Source organism: Notamacropus eugenii, chromosome 3, assembly GCF_028372415.1.
Source record: "Notamacropus eugenii isolate mMacEug1 chromosome 3, mMacEug1.pri_v2, whole genome shotgun sequence".
Taxonomy (NCBI): Eukaryota; Metazoa; Chordata; class Mammalia; order Diprotodontia; family Macropodidae; genus Notamacropus; species Notamacropus eugenii.
The window spans coordinates 51,090,807-51,103,596 of record NC_092874.1 but is presented as its reverse complement, the minus strand read 5'-3'; the positions used below and the strand labels follow the sequence as shown (position 1 = coordinate 51,103,596).

At 40.2% G+C, this 12,790-nt stretch overlaps 1 protein-coding gene and 1 long non-coding RNA gene across 5 annotated transcripts in view; one reads left to right on the top strand and one right to left on the bottom strand.

Moving 5' to 3' along the window:
• The window catches only part of LOC140530921 (uncharacterized), a 466,876-nt gene that overhangs the window by 146,463 nt on the left and 307,623 nt on the right, over window positions 1-12,790 (bottom strand). The window lies entirely within an intron of this gene.
• The window catches only part of LOC140531019 (A-kinase anchor protein 9-like), a 117,250-nt gene that overhangs the window by 55,669 nt on the left and 48,791 nt on the right, over window positions 1-12,790 (top strand). The window contains 2 exon segments of the mRNA XM_072650221.1: window positions 1,289-1,485; window positions 4,800-5,026. Of these exon segments, the coding sequence (XP_072506322.1) occupies window positions 1,289-1,485; window positions 4,800-5,026 (424 nt within the window).

Below are 12,790 nucleotides of genomic sequence, written 5' to 3'. Positions count from 1 at the left end.
CCTCAGCTTGCATGGAGGCATTTGGCCCCTAAGATTTTGGCTCCCCCATTGGATCCTCAGCGTGGCACACAATCAGTGTGGAGCTCAGACAAGAACAGTGTATCAGTGTACGAAAACTAAAATTTCCATAGAAATATAAAATAACATGATTTATTTTATATTTCTTCTCTAATCAGTAGACTTGGTTACTAAATGTAGAATATTTGTATAAATTTGGGTAATAAGTAGTTTTGATGGTTTTGTTTTTCTAGCTGTACATAAAGGCAGTTACTTTTGTTTATTCTTAAGGAACCTTTAGAAATAAATAATTTTTCTAATGGGGGAAATTTACCCCTCTTGTGTTGGTAGTAAAGAAGTTTGGAAAAAATAAGTAAAACAAAATGAAAATTCTTTTTTAAGTGATCTTGATTTTAATTTTTCAGTGTTAAGGTATGTGAATGAATAATAATAACATAGTCAGAGAATGTGACTTAACGTGTACAAACAGCATAATCACTATTTCTTTAACAGAAACGGAAGGAAAATTTTCTATCACTCTGAAAACGCCACATGCCTGATGTGTCATTTATTCTTAGTAGTCCACTCCTACAGTATGAAGCTATGAAAAGAAATTAGTTTCAGAGACATACTGTCCACCCAGAAATTCTGTCCATTAACCTCCATAGGTGTGCATATAAAAATATAAATACAATGTAAGGAGAGACACTGGAGTGTCTTTGCTGAATTTAGCTGTTAGAAGCAGTCAGGTATTGGATTATTAAAAGATTTCTCTGTTAAGTTTCCTGACATTCATTGCATTTGTGCTTTGTGTTTCTGGATGCGGCCTCTCCTGTCCTACTACCTCCACTCAGTTCTGACCATCTTGATCTGTCCTCTGCAGAGCTGGAGCTTGCAGTGTTTGGAAATCTGGACTATCACCCCTAGAGCAGCACAGAAAGAGTGTGGAAGGGGAGCTTGCTTTTTAGACAGGTCCCCGTAAAGTGTTCTTTGTGGGCTGGCAGGCCTACGAATTATAAAGTCCCTTCATTTGTTTCAGAGTTTGTGCATCTCGAAATATTATATTTAATTGACCCAAATCACTTAGTTAAAAGAATCAATTAAAATAGACATTTTAATAAATTAATTAAAAATATAAACATCCAAAGGCTTCACTAAAAATGACAGTGTTGTCAGTCATACTGGTTTATACTCTGAAAATTAATGAATATTTCCTTATATACTGCACTTTATGTATATGACACTTCATGACGTGTCAAATAATCTAATTAATCTTTATTTACATGTATAGAAATCCTCTCCAGGAAGCTAATAACCGACTTGTAAAGATCCTTTTACAAGTTGTAAAGACCATAGCAGCTGTTGAGGAAACAGCTGGCCCTGAAGTTCTTGGTGTTTTGGATCCATCTTATAGAGTCACATCACCAGCCAACGTCCTTTGGGAGACAGAGACGGAAGGAAGAGTGCAGTACTACATCTGTAAAGAAGGTACCAGTTCTTGAGAATCTTGCTGTCATTTTCATTGATAAACATCTGTTAAGTATCTCTGAGGTGAAAAGCAGTACAAAGTCTGCATTGGGAAGCTATCAAAGCACCTGCCAACACAAAAGGCCCTGAAATCAACCTGAGGGGCTGTTCTTCTAAATACATTCTTCACAGTATTTCAGAGTTAGCGCTTAGTCTCGATCAGAGTGCTGCTCTGTAGGGTGCCTCCAACAATACACTTCCTGGAAGGTCAGGAAGACACCTGAACAAGAGAAGTCGCTGTGTGACCAAATTCTCAACCAGTGACAGAAAATATCCACCTCCCTGCCCAGAACACGTACATACCATCAGCATCCTCCTGAAATGCGTCATAATTTGAGAAGCTGTAAAGAAATAAAAATTAAGGTTTCAAGGCTCCCAGAAGAAAACCCCTATATAAACATAAGGTTGTTCAAAGGTGAGAAGGATATTTAAGAGGAAAGAGTCCTATGCCAGAGCGTGAGACTAACTTTGGCTAATGCACCAGCAGTAGTTCTAGAAGTTATACAAGCCCATCTCACATTTTTATCTTTGCTTTCTGGCCTCTGATTCTTCTCTTTCCCCATGTCCGTGTTTTGTAAGGATGGGCAAAGCTGTAAGAGTCAGAGGACAGGGAAAGATTGGATTCTGGAGGAGGTAGAAAGAAAATGGCTGTATACCTTAGTTTAGCGTGGAGGACAGCTGCCCCTTATGGCCACATGAAGAAAGCCATGACTATTTTCATCTATAGGTTCTCACATTTAATTTTAAGTTCTATTTCAACATTTCCTTAAAGTATTATTTTTGTCCACTCCTTTTTATGAGTGCCCAGTATATGTTCTCTACACACATCCAGTCTAATTCAATTAATCCCCAGGTCTGTTTTGAACATATCCACTAATTATCGTCCAGCTCTGCAGAAATAACATCTTTCCTTTTTTCCTACTCTTTCATTGTTGAGGTTCAATTCAGTTTACCAAGCAGCTTATATTCTACTAAGGGATATAACATATAAATAGATAAGCAAATAGGAGGTAATTTGGGAAAGGAAAAAAGCATTAACAATAAAGGAAATTAGGAAGAATTGTTTCTCAACTAGTACCTGAGTAGACATGGAAAAAAGCTAAAGATCCTCAGAGTCAAGGAAAGAATGTTGCACTTTTCAGCAAGAGAACCAACCTGGACCAGAGCAGAGAGTCTGGTTACAGAAGACTGGATACAGGCAATAGCAGAGGGACCCATCTGGCTAGAGCAAGGATTTGTGAAGGAGGCAAGTTGTGAAATAAGCCTGGAAAGGCAAGGGAGAGCTGAATTGTGAAGAATTTTAAGAGCCACATCAAGGCTTTTATATCTTGTTCTAGAGATGATAGGGAAGTGTTCTTGAGCAGAGGACTGACATGAGGGAGGCATCATAGTATTGTAGTATGGTACAAAGAGTATTAGATGTGGAGTAGAGGGCTCAGACTCTGATTCTGCCACTTACACCTGGTGGAGCATCAAGTGACTGGTCTGACAGGTCCCTGAACCTCTCTGGACCTGAGTTTTTTTCATCAGCACATCTCATCCTTTAAGAAAACCTTCTGCTTTAGACCGTAGTATTTTTAATGGAACTCCTCTGAGGAGGATGAAGTGTATGTTCAAAATTTTCATCGGTTAGCTGTTGTTTTTTTTAAATGTTTTTGGTTCTAAATTCTTCCCTTATCCTTAGATCTGACGGATAAACTATTCCATGCTCTCCTTTTATGTGTAAATCATGTACCCATATTGACCTTATCTTGGTATGTGGTGTGAAATGCTAATCTATACCTAGTTTCTGCCAAATGCTTTCTGATTTTCCAGCAGTTTTTGTTAAATAATGAGTTTTTGGTCCCAAAAACTTGGGATCTTCTATGCTAGATTACTATGGTCATTTACTACAGTGTACTGCGTACCTAACCTGTTACACTGATCCACCAGTACCAGATTGTTTTGAATATTGAATTTTAGATAGGACATTTTTTAGGTTCTTAATTGGGTTAATGAAACCCCTTCTCATCTGTCTTTTTACATGACTTGTTATGCTCTGTGGGTCATCAGCATCAAGATAATAATTAAGTGGATGAAGTCATGGAGAGTAGAGAAAGAGAAAGGGACCCAAGAGTGAGTCTTTGGGTGCACTCATATTTGAAAAGGACAGTTAGGAAGCACAGTGACTTGTCTGTGATCACCTAGCCAATGAAGGGAAGGATTTGAATCCTGATCTTCTTGTCTCTGCTCTGCCATGTTCACTATTGAGACTGTGCAGGACTGTCATGAGGAAGAGAGGTCAGATAGATATATTCTTTTCTGGTTCTTCCCCCTGAGCTCCATCTGTTCCCCATATTTCAGTCTGTCACGAATGCTGTGTGACGTAATTCTCACAAGTGGCAGGAATGGGTGCACTACACTCTAGTTTTCCTTCATAGAAGGCACACACATGCTTTATAAATTTTGAATACATAGAATCAACTTATATTATCTAGGAAACAGGAATAGTATAGATGAATTAAATTGAGTTATATTAGAAATTCTGTTTTTGTTACAGTTTAGTACATTAACTGAACCTTTTAACAAATCAGCAAGTATAAAATGTGTCTGAGTTTAAATAGTTTCTTTTTCATTTCCCACCTAAAAAAGTGGATATACCCAGTGAAACAATCAAAAGCAAGACAAGGAGAAAACGTCAAAAATCCTAAATAATCCAAACATTTTTTTCTACGAAGCTTCTATTGCTATCTCTTTTACCCTTTTCTTTGCTAGCTGTTGAGCAGAAAAGTAGCATTACATTTTTTTTATTGTGAAATGTGTCCAATCAGATATAAATTTGTTAAATATGTCCTAATTTGTTTGATGGCATTACAATTGTGAAAGGTATATACTCATATGATTATGAATGTATAACAGTAATATAATTACTGCCTGTTGTTGTTCAGTCGTTTTCAGTCACGTCTGACTCTTCATGATCCCATTTGGGATTTTCCTGCCAAAGGTACAGGAGTGGTTTGCCCTTTCCTTCTCCGGCTCATTTTACAGATGAGGAAACTGAGGCAAACAGAGTGAAATGACTTGTCTAGGATCACACAGCTAGCCAGGTTTGAACTCAGAAAGGTTAGTCTTCCTGACTCCAGGCCTGGTGCTCTGTGCACTGCGGTGCACTGCCCCAAATGACCACATAGTTATTTTCATAAATAGACTTTGTAATTTAATATCTTGTTTAATTTTCAAAATGTGTTGTAGTTTTTAAATGTGAATTTCATGATAGTACCTTATTCTTCTTACAGAAGAGCCCCTAGTCTCTTGCTGCGGAAGTGGCACACCAAGTAATGCCCCTGGCACATCATCAGAAATCACCGAGGAGAAAAAAGAGCTGTGTCAGCACCTTCTACAATGTAAACTTTCTGGAGCTGAAATCGATCTTAAAAGTGAAGAACTAATCTTAAATGTTAGTTCTCGGTTACAGGCTGTAGTTGAAAAACTTCTCGAAGCCGTAAAAGGACCAAATAGTCAAGTAAGACTTGTTATGTGTTGAATGCCTCTTGAGGGTCTAGTAGCCTCCGGTTTAAACTGCCTAGAAGAGATGGCATCCTGAATCCACAAGCCTCCTCCAAAGAAGTGAAGGAGCACTAGGATTCTGAGCAGGGTTGCCCAACCTCTGATTTTACTGGTCTAGGCAATACCTTCAATCAGTGCAGATCACATGGATTCTTTCTCTTCATCTTAAAGTCTTAGGGAATGGCCTAAAGCATCGCAGGGTTAAGAGGGTTGCCCAAGGTCACGCAGCCAAGATGCGTCAGAAACAGGACTGGAAATCAGCTTTTCCTGACTCCAGGCCTGGCCATTTGCTCCTCCACACTGACTTTCCAACCTCCTTAATTAAGAAATGGTGTGATGGACTATAGGAGACTGTAAGAGAGCTGGCCTTGAACCACAGAAGACTGGGGTTCAGGCCCCCTGAGCACATCCTAGCTGTGTCACCCATGGAGAGTCACTGAACCTCCCAGTGACCTAAGAAACTCTCTTCATCCAACAAGCTGCAGAGAAGTTGCTGATCTGCATTGGTCGGGGAAGTTTCTGCATCCAAGAGATCACTGTCAATAGAACCATGGATTCAGAGTAACCAACAACTTAAAAATTATTTCAGACTATTTACCAACTAATGAAAATTCTACAATAGATGGCATGCATTTACAGAATGCTACTGCCTGCCTGGCATATATAGGCAGATAGTTCAGGCTTTTTATGTAAATTTTTATTGTACAAATTCGAATTCTGAAAGAACTTTGCATTTCAGAAGAAATGTATGTTAATTTTGCTATACAGTACCATGCTTGGTCGCTTTCTCTCTCTCTCTGTCTCTCTCTATTTCTCTGTTTCTCTCTATCTGTCTCTGTTTCTGTCTCTCAGCTCCTTCCCCTTAGCTCAGCTCTTGGAGACCTCCCACTCCCCCCAAAAAAAAACCTTTTTAAAAAGAAAAATCCTCTGAGTGAAGGCAGAACAGATGCCTGGAGATGCTACCACCACCACTGAATGGGGCTTGGCAAGATAGACCTTTGCCCCACTGCTCCCACCTACTCATGTGTCCGGCCCCTGCATCTCTGTCTTCCATCTGTTTGAGCTTGAATACTTCATGCCTGTCCCTGCCCCACACGTCACCCATCCTCTCCTGTCTGCATCCATGTCTGGCCGTCACATGTCTGCCCTCTGTGTGTTGTTTGTCTTAATATCAATCAGGCCCTCACGTGTTCCTCCTCCTGCTCTTACTTTTTGTCCCTGGCCCCTGCACGTCTTTGCACAGTGTGCCAGCCCCCTTCTTCCTTTAGTATGTGGCCACCTTCCTGCTTCCCTCTCTCCTTTCCTCACCTCTGCAGGCAAATTCACATCACATAAAAATGTCTTTACATAGAGGTTTGCAGAACAGTCTACTTATGTAAAATGAGAACTGTCTGTACTCAATTTATGAATATATTTCTTTAAGGTTTCTTCTACCTCCAGAATTCTTTGGCTTTCTGAATGGTTGTACTCAGTTTGACGTAAAGACTACAAAGTAAACCATTAAATATTCCTATAGAGGTTGTTCACATAATATTAACCTTTTTCACTGTTCATCTAAATGAAGTTTTTGGGTTTCCCAGGAAAGTGTCTGCCAGGTCCAGTAAGGCTAAAGTAGCTGTTCAGGTTAGATTGGAAGTGTCATGACTGAATCTGAATGTTTCAACTGCATCTTCAAGATATTGTAAAGACTCTGGAGTTTCCCCAGATATTACTATAACCTAAACATAGTTCATCTCGGAATCTGTTTTGAATTCTTAGGAAGATGTGAAATAGCTATGATAGCTTCTGATTTATTCAGCTGCACTTCCAAGACAATCAGTAATTAAAATGATCTTGAACTTGATGCATATATTTGGTAGTTAAAGCAACACAAAGCAATAGCCTAAATGAATGGGGTTTTTTTTTGCCATCATCATATATTTTAATCTGGTTTCTTTGTAATAGAATATTTCACTTTGACTTTGGTTTTTTCATGATATCTCTGAACAACCAGGAACCATTCTGAGGTGCTCTTTCGTTAGGTGCTGAACTCATATTCACAAAGAAATCTGGAAATGGAACTCTTATGGTCTTTTTCTAGACTCAGAGATATATCTCAAATGTGAATAGAGTTAAAGGCACTTTGCAGGGAACGTTCGTACTGTGTAGAGCTTGTATTTAGCAGAGTGTGGAGAGCGTGAAGACAGACTATCGCTGTTCCTTACTGCGCATGAGCCTTTTTATGTATAATAATAGCTGTGTTATTGGAAAAGAGACATTCTAATACACGAACAATCAAGGTTATAAACTTCCTTGATTTCGCTGAAGGAGAGTATTGTGCATAAGATGAAGTTATTCATATGAAAAGAGGGAAGGTCCACACTGGCATGCAGTGTTCCACCAGGATGTTCTGTCTCTTTCCCAGTTCCCTCTAGAAGGCCTGCTCCATAGGCAGCAGACTTCCTTTCCTCTTAGATATTTTTCTCTCTCACCCCTTCCAGCTTCTACTTTTCACTGAGAGAAGATACCTCCTTGATGACAGCATCCCTGGCTGCCCTTTCACTCTCTGGTAGAGGGAGGGAAGTTGGGAGTACGCCTTGGTTCTGTCTTTACCACCGTCACTCAGTCACCTCTGCTCCTTTGTGGTGCATTCAGTCCAGAAACATCACCAAATCAGAATTCTAGTCACTGTGATCAACCAATGTCCAAGATATTCCCCTTCTTCCTAACTGAGTTCAGTGTCTGACTCATCGTCTTTTTTCCTCAGGTCTTGCCTTTATACTTGGGGACTTGAACATATATAGTGATACTCCAATCCCCCAACTTCACAGTTCCTCAACTTACTCATGTCTCATGACCTACTTCTCCACCCCACCTGAGCCATACCAAAGGGTCAAACTCCTGAACTTGTCATCACCCACAAAGGTTCCACTTCCATGTTCATGAATTCTGACATTTCTTTATCTGATCATAATCTGTCTTCAGTCCATTTCTCCCCTCTAACCCCAAATCTTTTTCTTTGACCATACTGTGACCTCCAGTCCCTGGCCTTCATCCCTGTAGGAGCTATGCTCTCCTCCCTTCCCCATCTTGACTCTTTAGTGAATCAGTTCAACTCTTGACTGGCTTCTTGCACCCTTCACAAGTCACTAGACTTGGCCTGTATTTGAGGTCCCAGTCAGACCCAGTCAGTTACTCATCTCTCCAAGAATAGATGACATTATTTATTTATTTCTTTATTCATTATTATTATGTAACTGTTGCCATCTTCTCAGGGCTAGTGTGATGAGAGCACTCCTTAAAGCAATCTATAAATGTGCATTATCAACATATTGTAACTTATTGTTCCTGAGGTCCCTTCAAGCTCTAAAATTCTGTGATTTTAGTATGATTGCAGTTAGTCAACCATTTGTGACATTTCCATTGTGTAAAAAATATATTTATTTTGTAGTCATTAGGTCATCGTGACATAACCAAAAATCAGATACAGGATTTTCCTTTCTAAACCCCAGACATTCTCTGACTTTCACAAGTCCACAAAACGGTGTGTTATAGCAGACAAGAGAGCTGGATCACGAGTCAGGAACACTTGGGTTACAGTCTGTCTTTGCTGCTTCCTAGCATGTGCAGACAGTAACAGTAGTACCTTCCTTTCAGGGCTTTTGTCAGTCATTCAGTTCATATCTATTGTGTTATGTACCAGGCTGTGTGCTGAGTTCTCGGGTTACAAAGAAAGGCAAAAAATATCCCCTGCTCTCCCCCAGCCTAATTTGGTGGGGCAGGGGGAACACTAGACAGAAAACTAGATACAGTCAAGCCATGTGAAGGATAAATTGGAAATAATCCATAGGGGAAGGCATTAACATGAGAGGGGATCAGGAAGGGCTTCCTGTAGGAAGTGGGATATTTTAGCTGATACTGAAAGGAAGCCAAGTAAACCCAAGGTGGAGATGAAGAGGGAGGACATTCCAGGTATGAAGGAAAATGCCCAGAGAAGAATGAAGAGTGTGTATGTGGGGTGAGGGGAACCATTGTTAGGGAAGAGGGTAAATTGTAGCGGGGGAGCAGGTAATGAAGGTCTTTGAACACTGTGCAATAGTGTATTTGATCCTGGAGTTGAGAGGGAGCCCCTAGAGTTTATTGAGTGCAGTCAAGATCACTTTGCTTAGGTAAAATTCTATGTTTGAAACTTTATACAAATGTGATTATTTAGCACTTGGAAAGATTTTTGCATTGACGTGTTATGTACAATTATTACACTCAGAATAGACACCCTGCAAAAGGTTATTGAACTGCTAATTTACCTGAATTGTAGATAGATTATTTTGTCAGACCTACAACTTCATTTATCTGGGGAGCTCTAGGTTAAGAAACTCCATCACTGCACACCACTAGTTAACCATTCTAAGACTTGGAGGCTTAGAGTGGCCTAGGGCAGTGAGAGGACTGTAACTTATTCAGGGTCATAGAACCCACATGTGTGAAACTTCAGCTGGGTCTTCCTTATTCCAAATAAAACCATGTTCATAATGTCTACTGTCTTATCTAAAATATAATATTGTACTAACAGAACCATAAAATGACAGTATTTTTAAAGGAAAATATATTCAAAGTTCCAGCTTGGGATTCCAGCCACACAATTCCTGCTGATAGCTATCCCTACAGTGAACTTGGAAACTCTTCCTCATGCTAACTAGTAGGAATAGAAGCTTTGCCATGCTTCAGTCCACTGGTACAAGGAAGAGATTATGGCAGTCTTGGTTGGGGACAAGCTCTCTTGTATCAAAGGTGGATTCTTCAGTGGTCTGGAAGAAGGGCTCTCTAAGGATGGTGCCACCTACCTACCTACCAGGATAAAAGCTACCAAGCCACTTCTTGGCCCTGGGCCTTTCTCTTCCCCCTTTCCCTCTGAGGCCCCAGGGATTGGCCCACCTCCATCCTTTTCTTCCACGACTACCTGGATTCTTCTTACTGGGATTTCTTTCTATTCCACCTTGCTATGGAACATAACATAGTCTTACAACTTCTGTACCTATCCCCAAAGTAAGCATAGCCTTTTTTAGCTTTTTTTATTCACTTATTTATTTTTAGTTTTCAACATTCTTTTCCACAAGATTTTGAGTTCCAAATTTTTTCCCCTCTCTCCACTCCAAGACACTGCATTCTGATTACCCCTCCCCTAAATCTGCCCTTCCTTCTATCATACTCCTCCCTTCCCTTGTCCCCATTTCCTCTGTTTTCTTATAGGACAAGATAGATTTCTATACCCCATTACCTTTATTTATTATTTCCCAGTTGCATGTAAAAACGATTTTTAACATTCATTTTTAAAATTTTGAGTTCCAACTTCTCCTCACTCATCCCCACTGAGAAGGCAAGCAATTAATATAGGTTATACATGTCTAGTTATGCAAAAGACTTCCATGAAGGTCATGTTGTGAAAGACTAACTATATTTCCCTCCATCCTATCCTGCCCCCTATTTATTCTGTTCTCTCTTTTGAGCTTGCCCCCTCCTAAATGTATTTACTTCTAATTACCCTCTCCTCCCATTTGCCCTCCCTTCTGTCATCCTCCCTACACCCCACTTATCCCCTTCTCCCCTACTTTCCTGTAGTGTAAGATAGATTTTCATACCAAATTGAGTGTGCATGTTATTGCCTCCTTAAACCAAATGTGATGAGAGTAAGCTTCACTTTTTCCTTCTCCCCTCTCCCCTTTTCACCTCCATTGAAACAGCTTTTCTTGCCTGTTTTGTGAGAGAGAGTTTGCCCCATTCCATTTCTCCCTTTCTCCTCCCAATATATTCCTCTCTCACCCCTTAATTTTATTTTTTTAGGTATCATCCCTTCCTATTCAACTCATCCTGTGCCCTCTGTCTATATGTATGTAATCCCTCCAACTACTCTAGTACTGAGAAAAGTCTCAAGAGTTACAAATATTCCATGTAGAAATGTAAGCAGTTCAACTTTAGTAAGTCCCTTATGATTTCTCTTTCCTGTTTACCTGTTCATGCTTCTCTTGATTTTTGTGTTTGAAAGTCAGATTTTCTATTCAACTCTGGTCTTTTCATCAAGAATGCTTGAAGGTCCTTTATTTCATCGAATGACCATTTTTCCCCCTGAAGTACTATACTCAATTTTGCTGGGTAGGTGATTGTTGGTTATAATCCTAGTTCCTTTGACTTCTGGAATATCATATTCCAAGCCCTTCGATCCCTTAATGTAAAAGCTGCTAGACCTTGTGTTTTATCCTGAGTGTACTTCCACAATACTCAAATTGTTTCTTTCTGGCTGTTTGCAATATTTTCTCTTTGATCTGGGAGCTCTGGAATTTGGCTACGGTATTCCTGGGAGTTTTCCTTTTTGGATCTCTTTCAGGAGGTGATCAGTGGATTCTTTCAATGTTTATTTTGCCCTCTGGTTCTAGAATATCAGGGCAGTTTTCCTTGGTAATTTCATGAAAGATGATGTCTGGGCTGTTTTTTTGATCATAACTTTGAGGTAGTCCCATAATTTTTAAATTGTCTCTCCTGGATCTATTTTCCAGGTCAGTTGTTTTTCTAATGAGATATTTCACATTGTCTGCTATTTTTTCATTCCTTTGGTTTTGTTTTAGAATTTCTTGATTTTCCATAAAGTCATTAGCTTCCATCTGCTCCATTCTAACCTTTAAGGAATTATTTTCTTCTGTTTTTTTAGGGCATTTTTCTCTTCATTGGCTTTTTGGATCTCTTTTGCCATTTGAGTTAGTCTATTTTTTACAGTATTATTTTCTTCAGCATTCTTTGGGGTCTCCTTTAGCAAGCAGTTGACTCATTTTTCATGATTTTCTTGCATCACTCTCATTTCTCTTCCCATTTTTTGCTCTACTTCTCTTACTTGATTTTCAGAATCCTTTTTGAGCTCTTCCATGACCTGAGAGCAATTCATATTTTTCTTGGAGGCTTTGGAAGTGGGAGCTTTGACTTTGTTTTCTTTTGTTTTCATGCTTTGGTCTTCCTTGTCACCAAAGTAAGATTCTATAGTCTGATTCTTTTTCTGGTTTTTGCTCATTTCCCTAGCCATTTACTTGCCTTTTGAGCTCGTCAAGGTAGTTCTCTGCTTCCCGTGGGGATGGAGGATGTACTGTCAGCCACTTGATCAGCTGCCCCTGCTGCTACTGTTGCAGGTTCCTCTGCCCCCTCCCCCCTCAGCCACTCTCATGCTGGGGCCAGACCACTCCACTCTCCTTCACTGGTCCCACAGGCTTTTTCCACTGACCTTCCAATTTGTCCTCAGCGTTTTGGGGTCATGAAGTCTGGAAACAACCACAGGTGTGAGAGATTCAGTCTCCCCAGGGCCTACTCAGGTCCTCTCTCTGCACTCGCGGCCCACACTGGACTGTGCTCTGCTCCCAGCGTGGAGCGATGGACACTTCCTGGCAACCTTTCAGTCTGTCTTGGGCTGGCGTTTTGCTTCACTCTGTCATTCTGTGGGTTTTGCAGCTCCAGAATTTGTTTAGAGCCATTTTTTACAGGTATTTGGCTGGGCTTGGCAGAGCGATCTAGAAAATCTGTGCTGTTATTCTGCCATCTTGGCTCCACCGCCACCCCACCCTGCCCCCAGCCGTCTAGCTTTTCAGAAAGATTATTTTAGTTTTTTTACTAGTGGAAACAGTTGGAAACAGGAAGTTACTTCTATTTCCCCCCTCCTCCTCAGCTTTCTCTTTTTTCTACTTAGACCTGTAGAGAAAGTCATAGT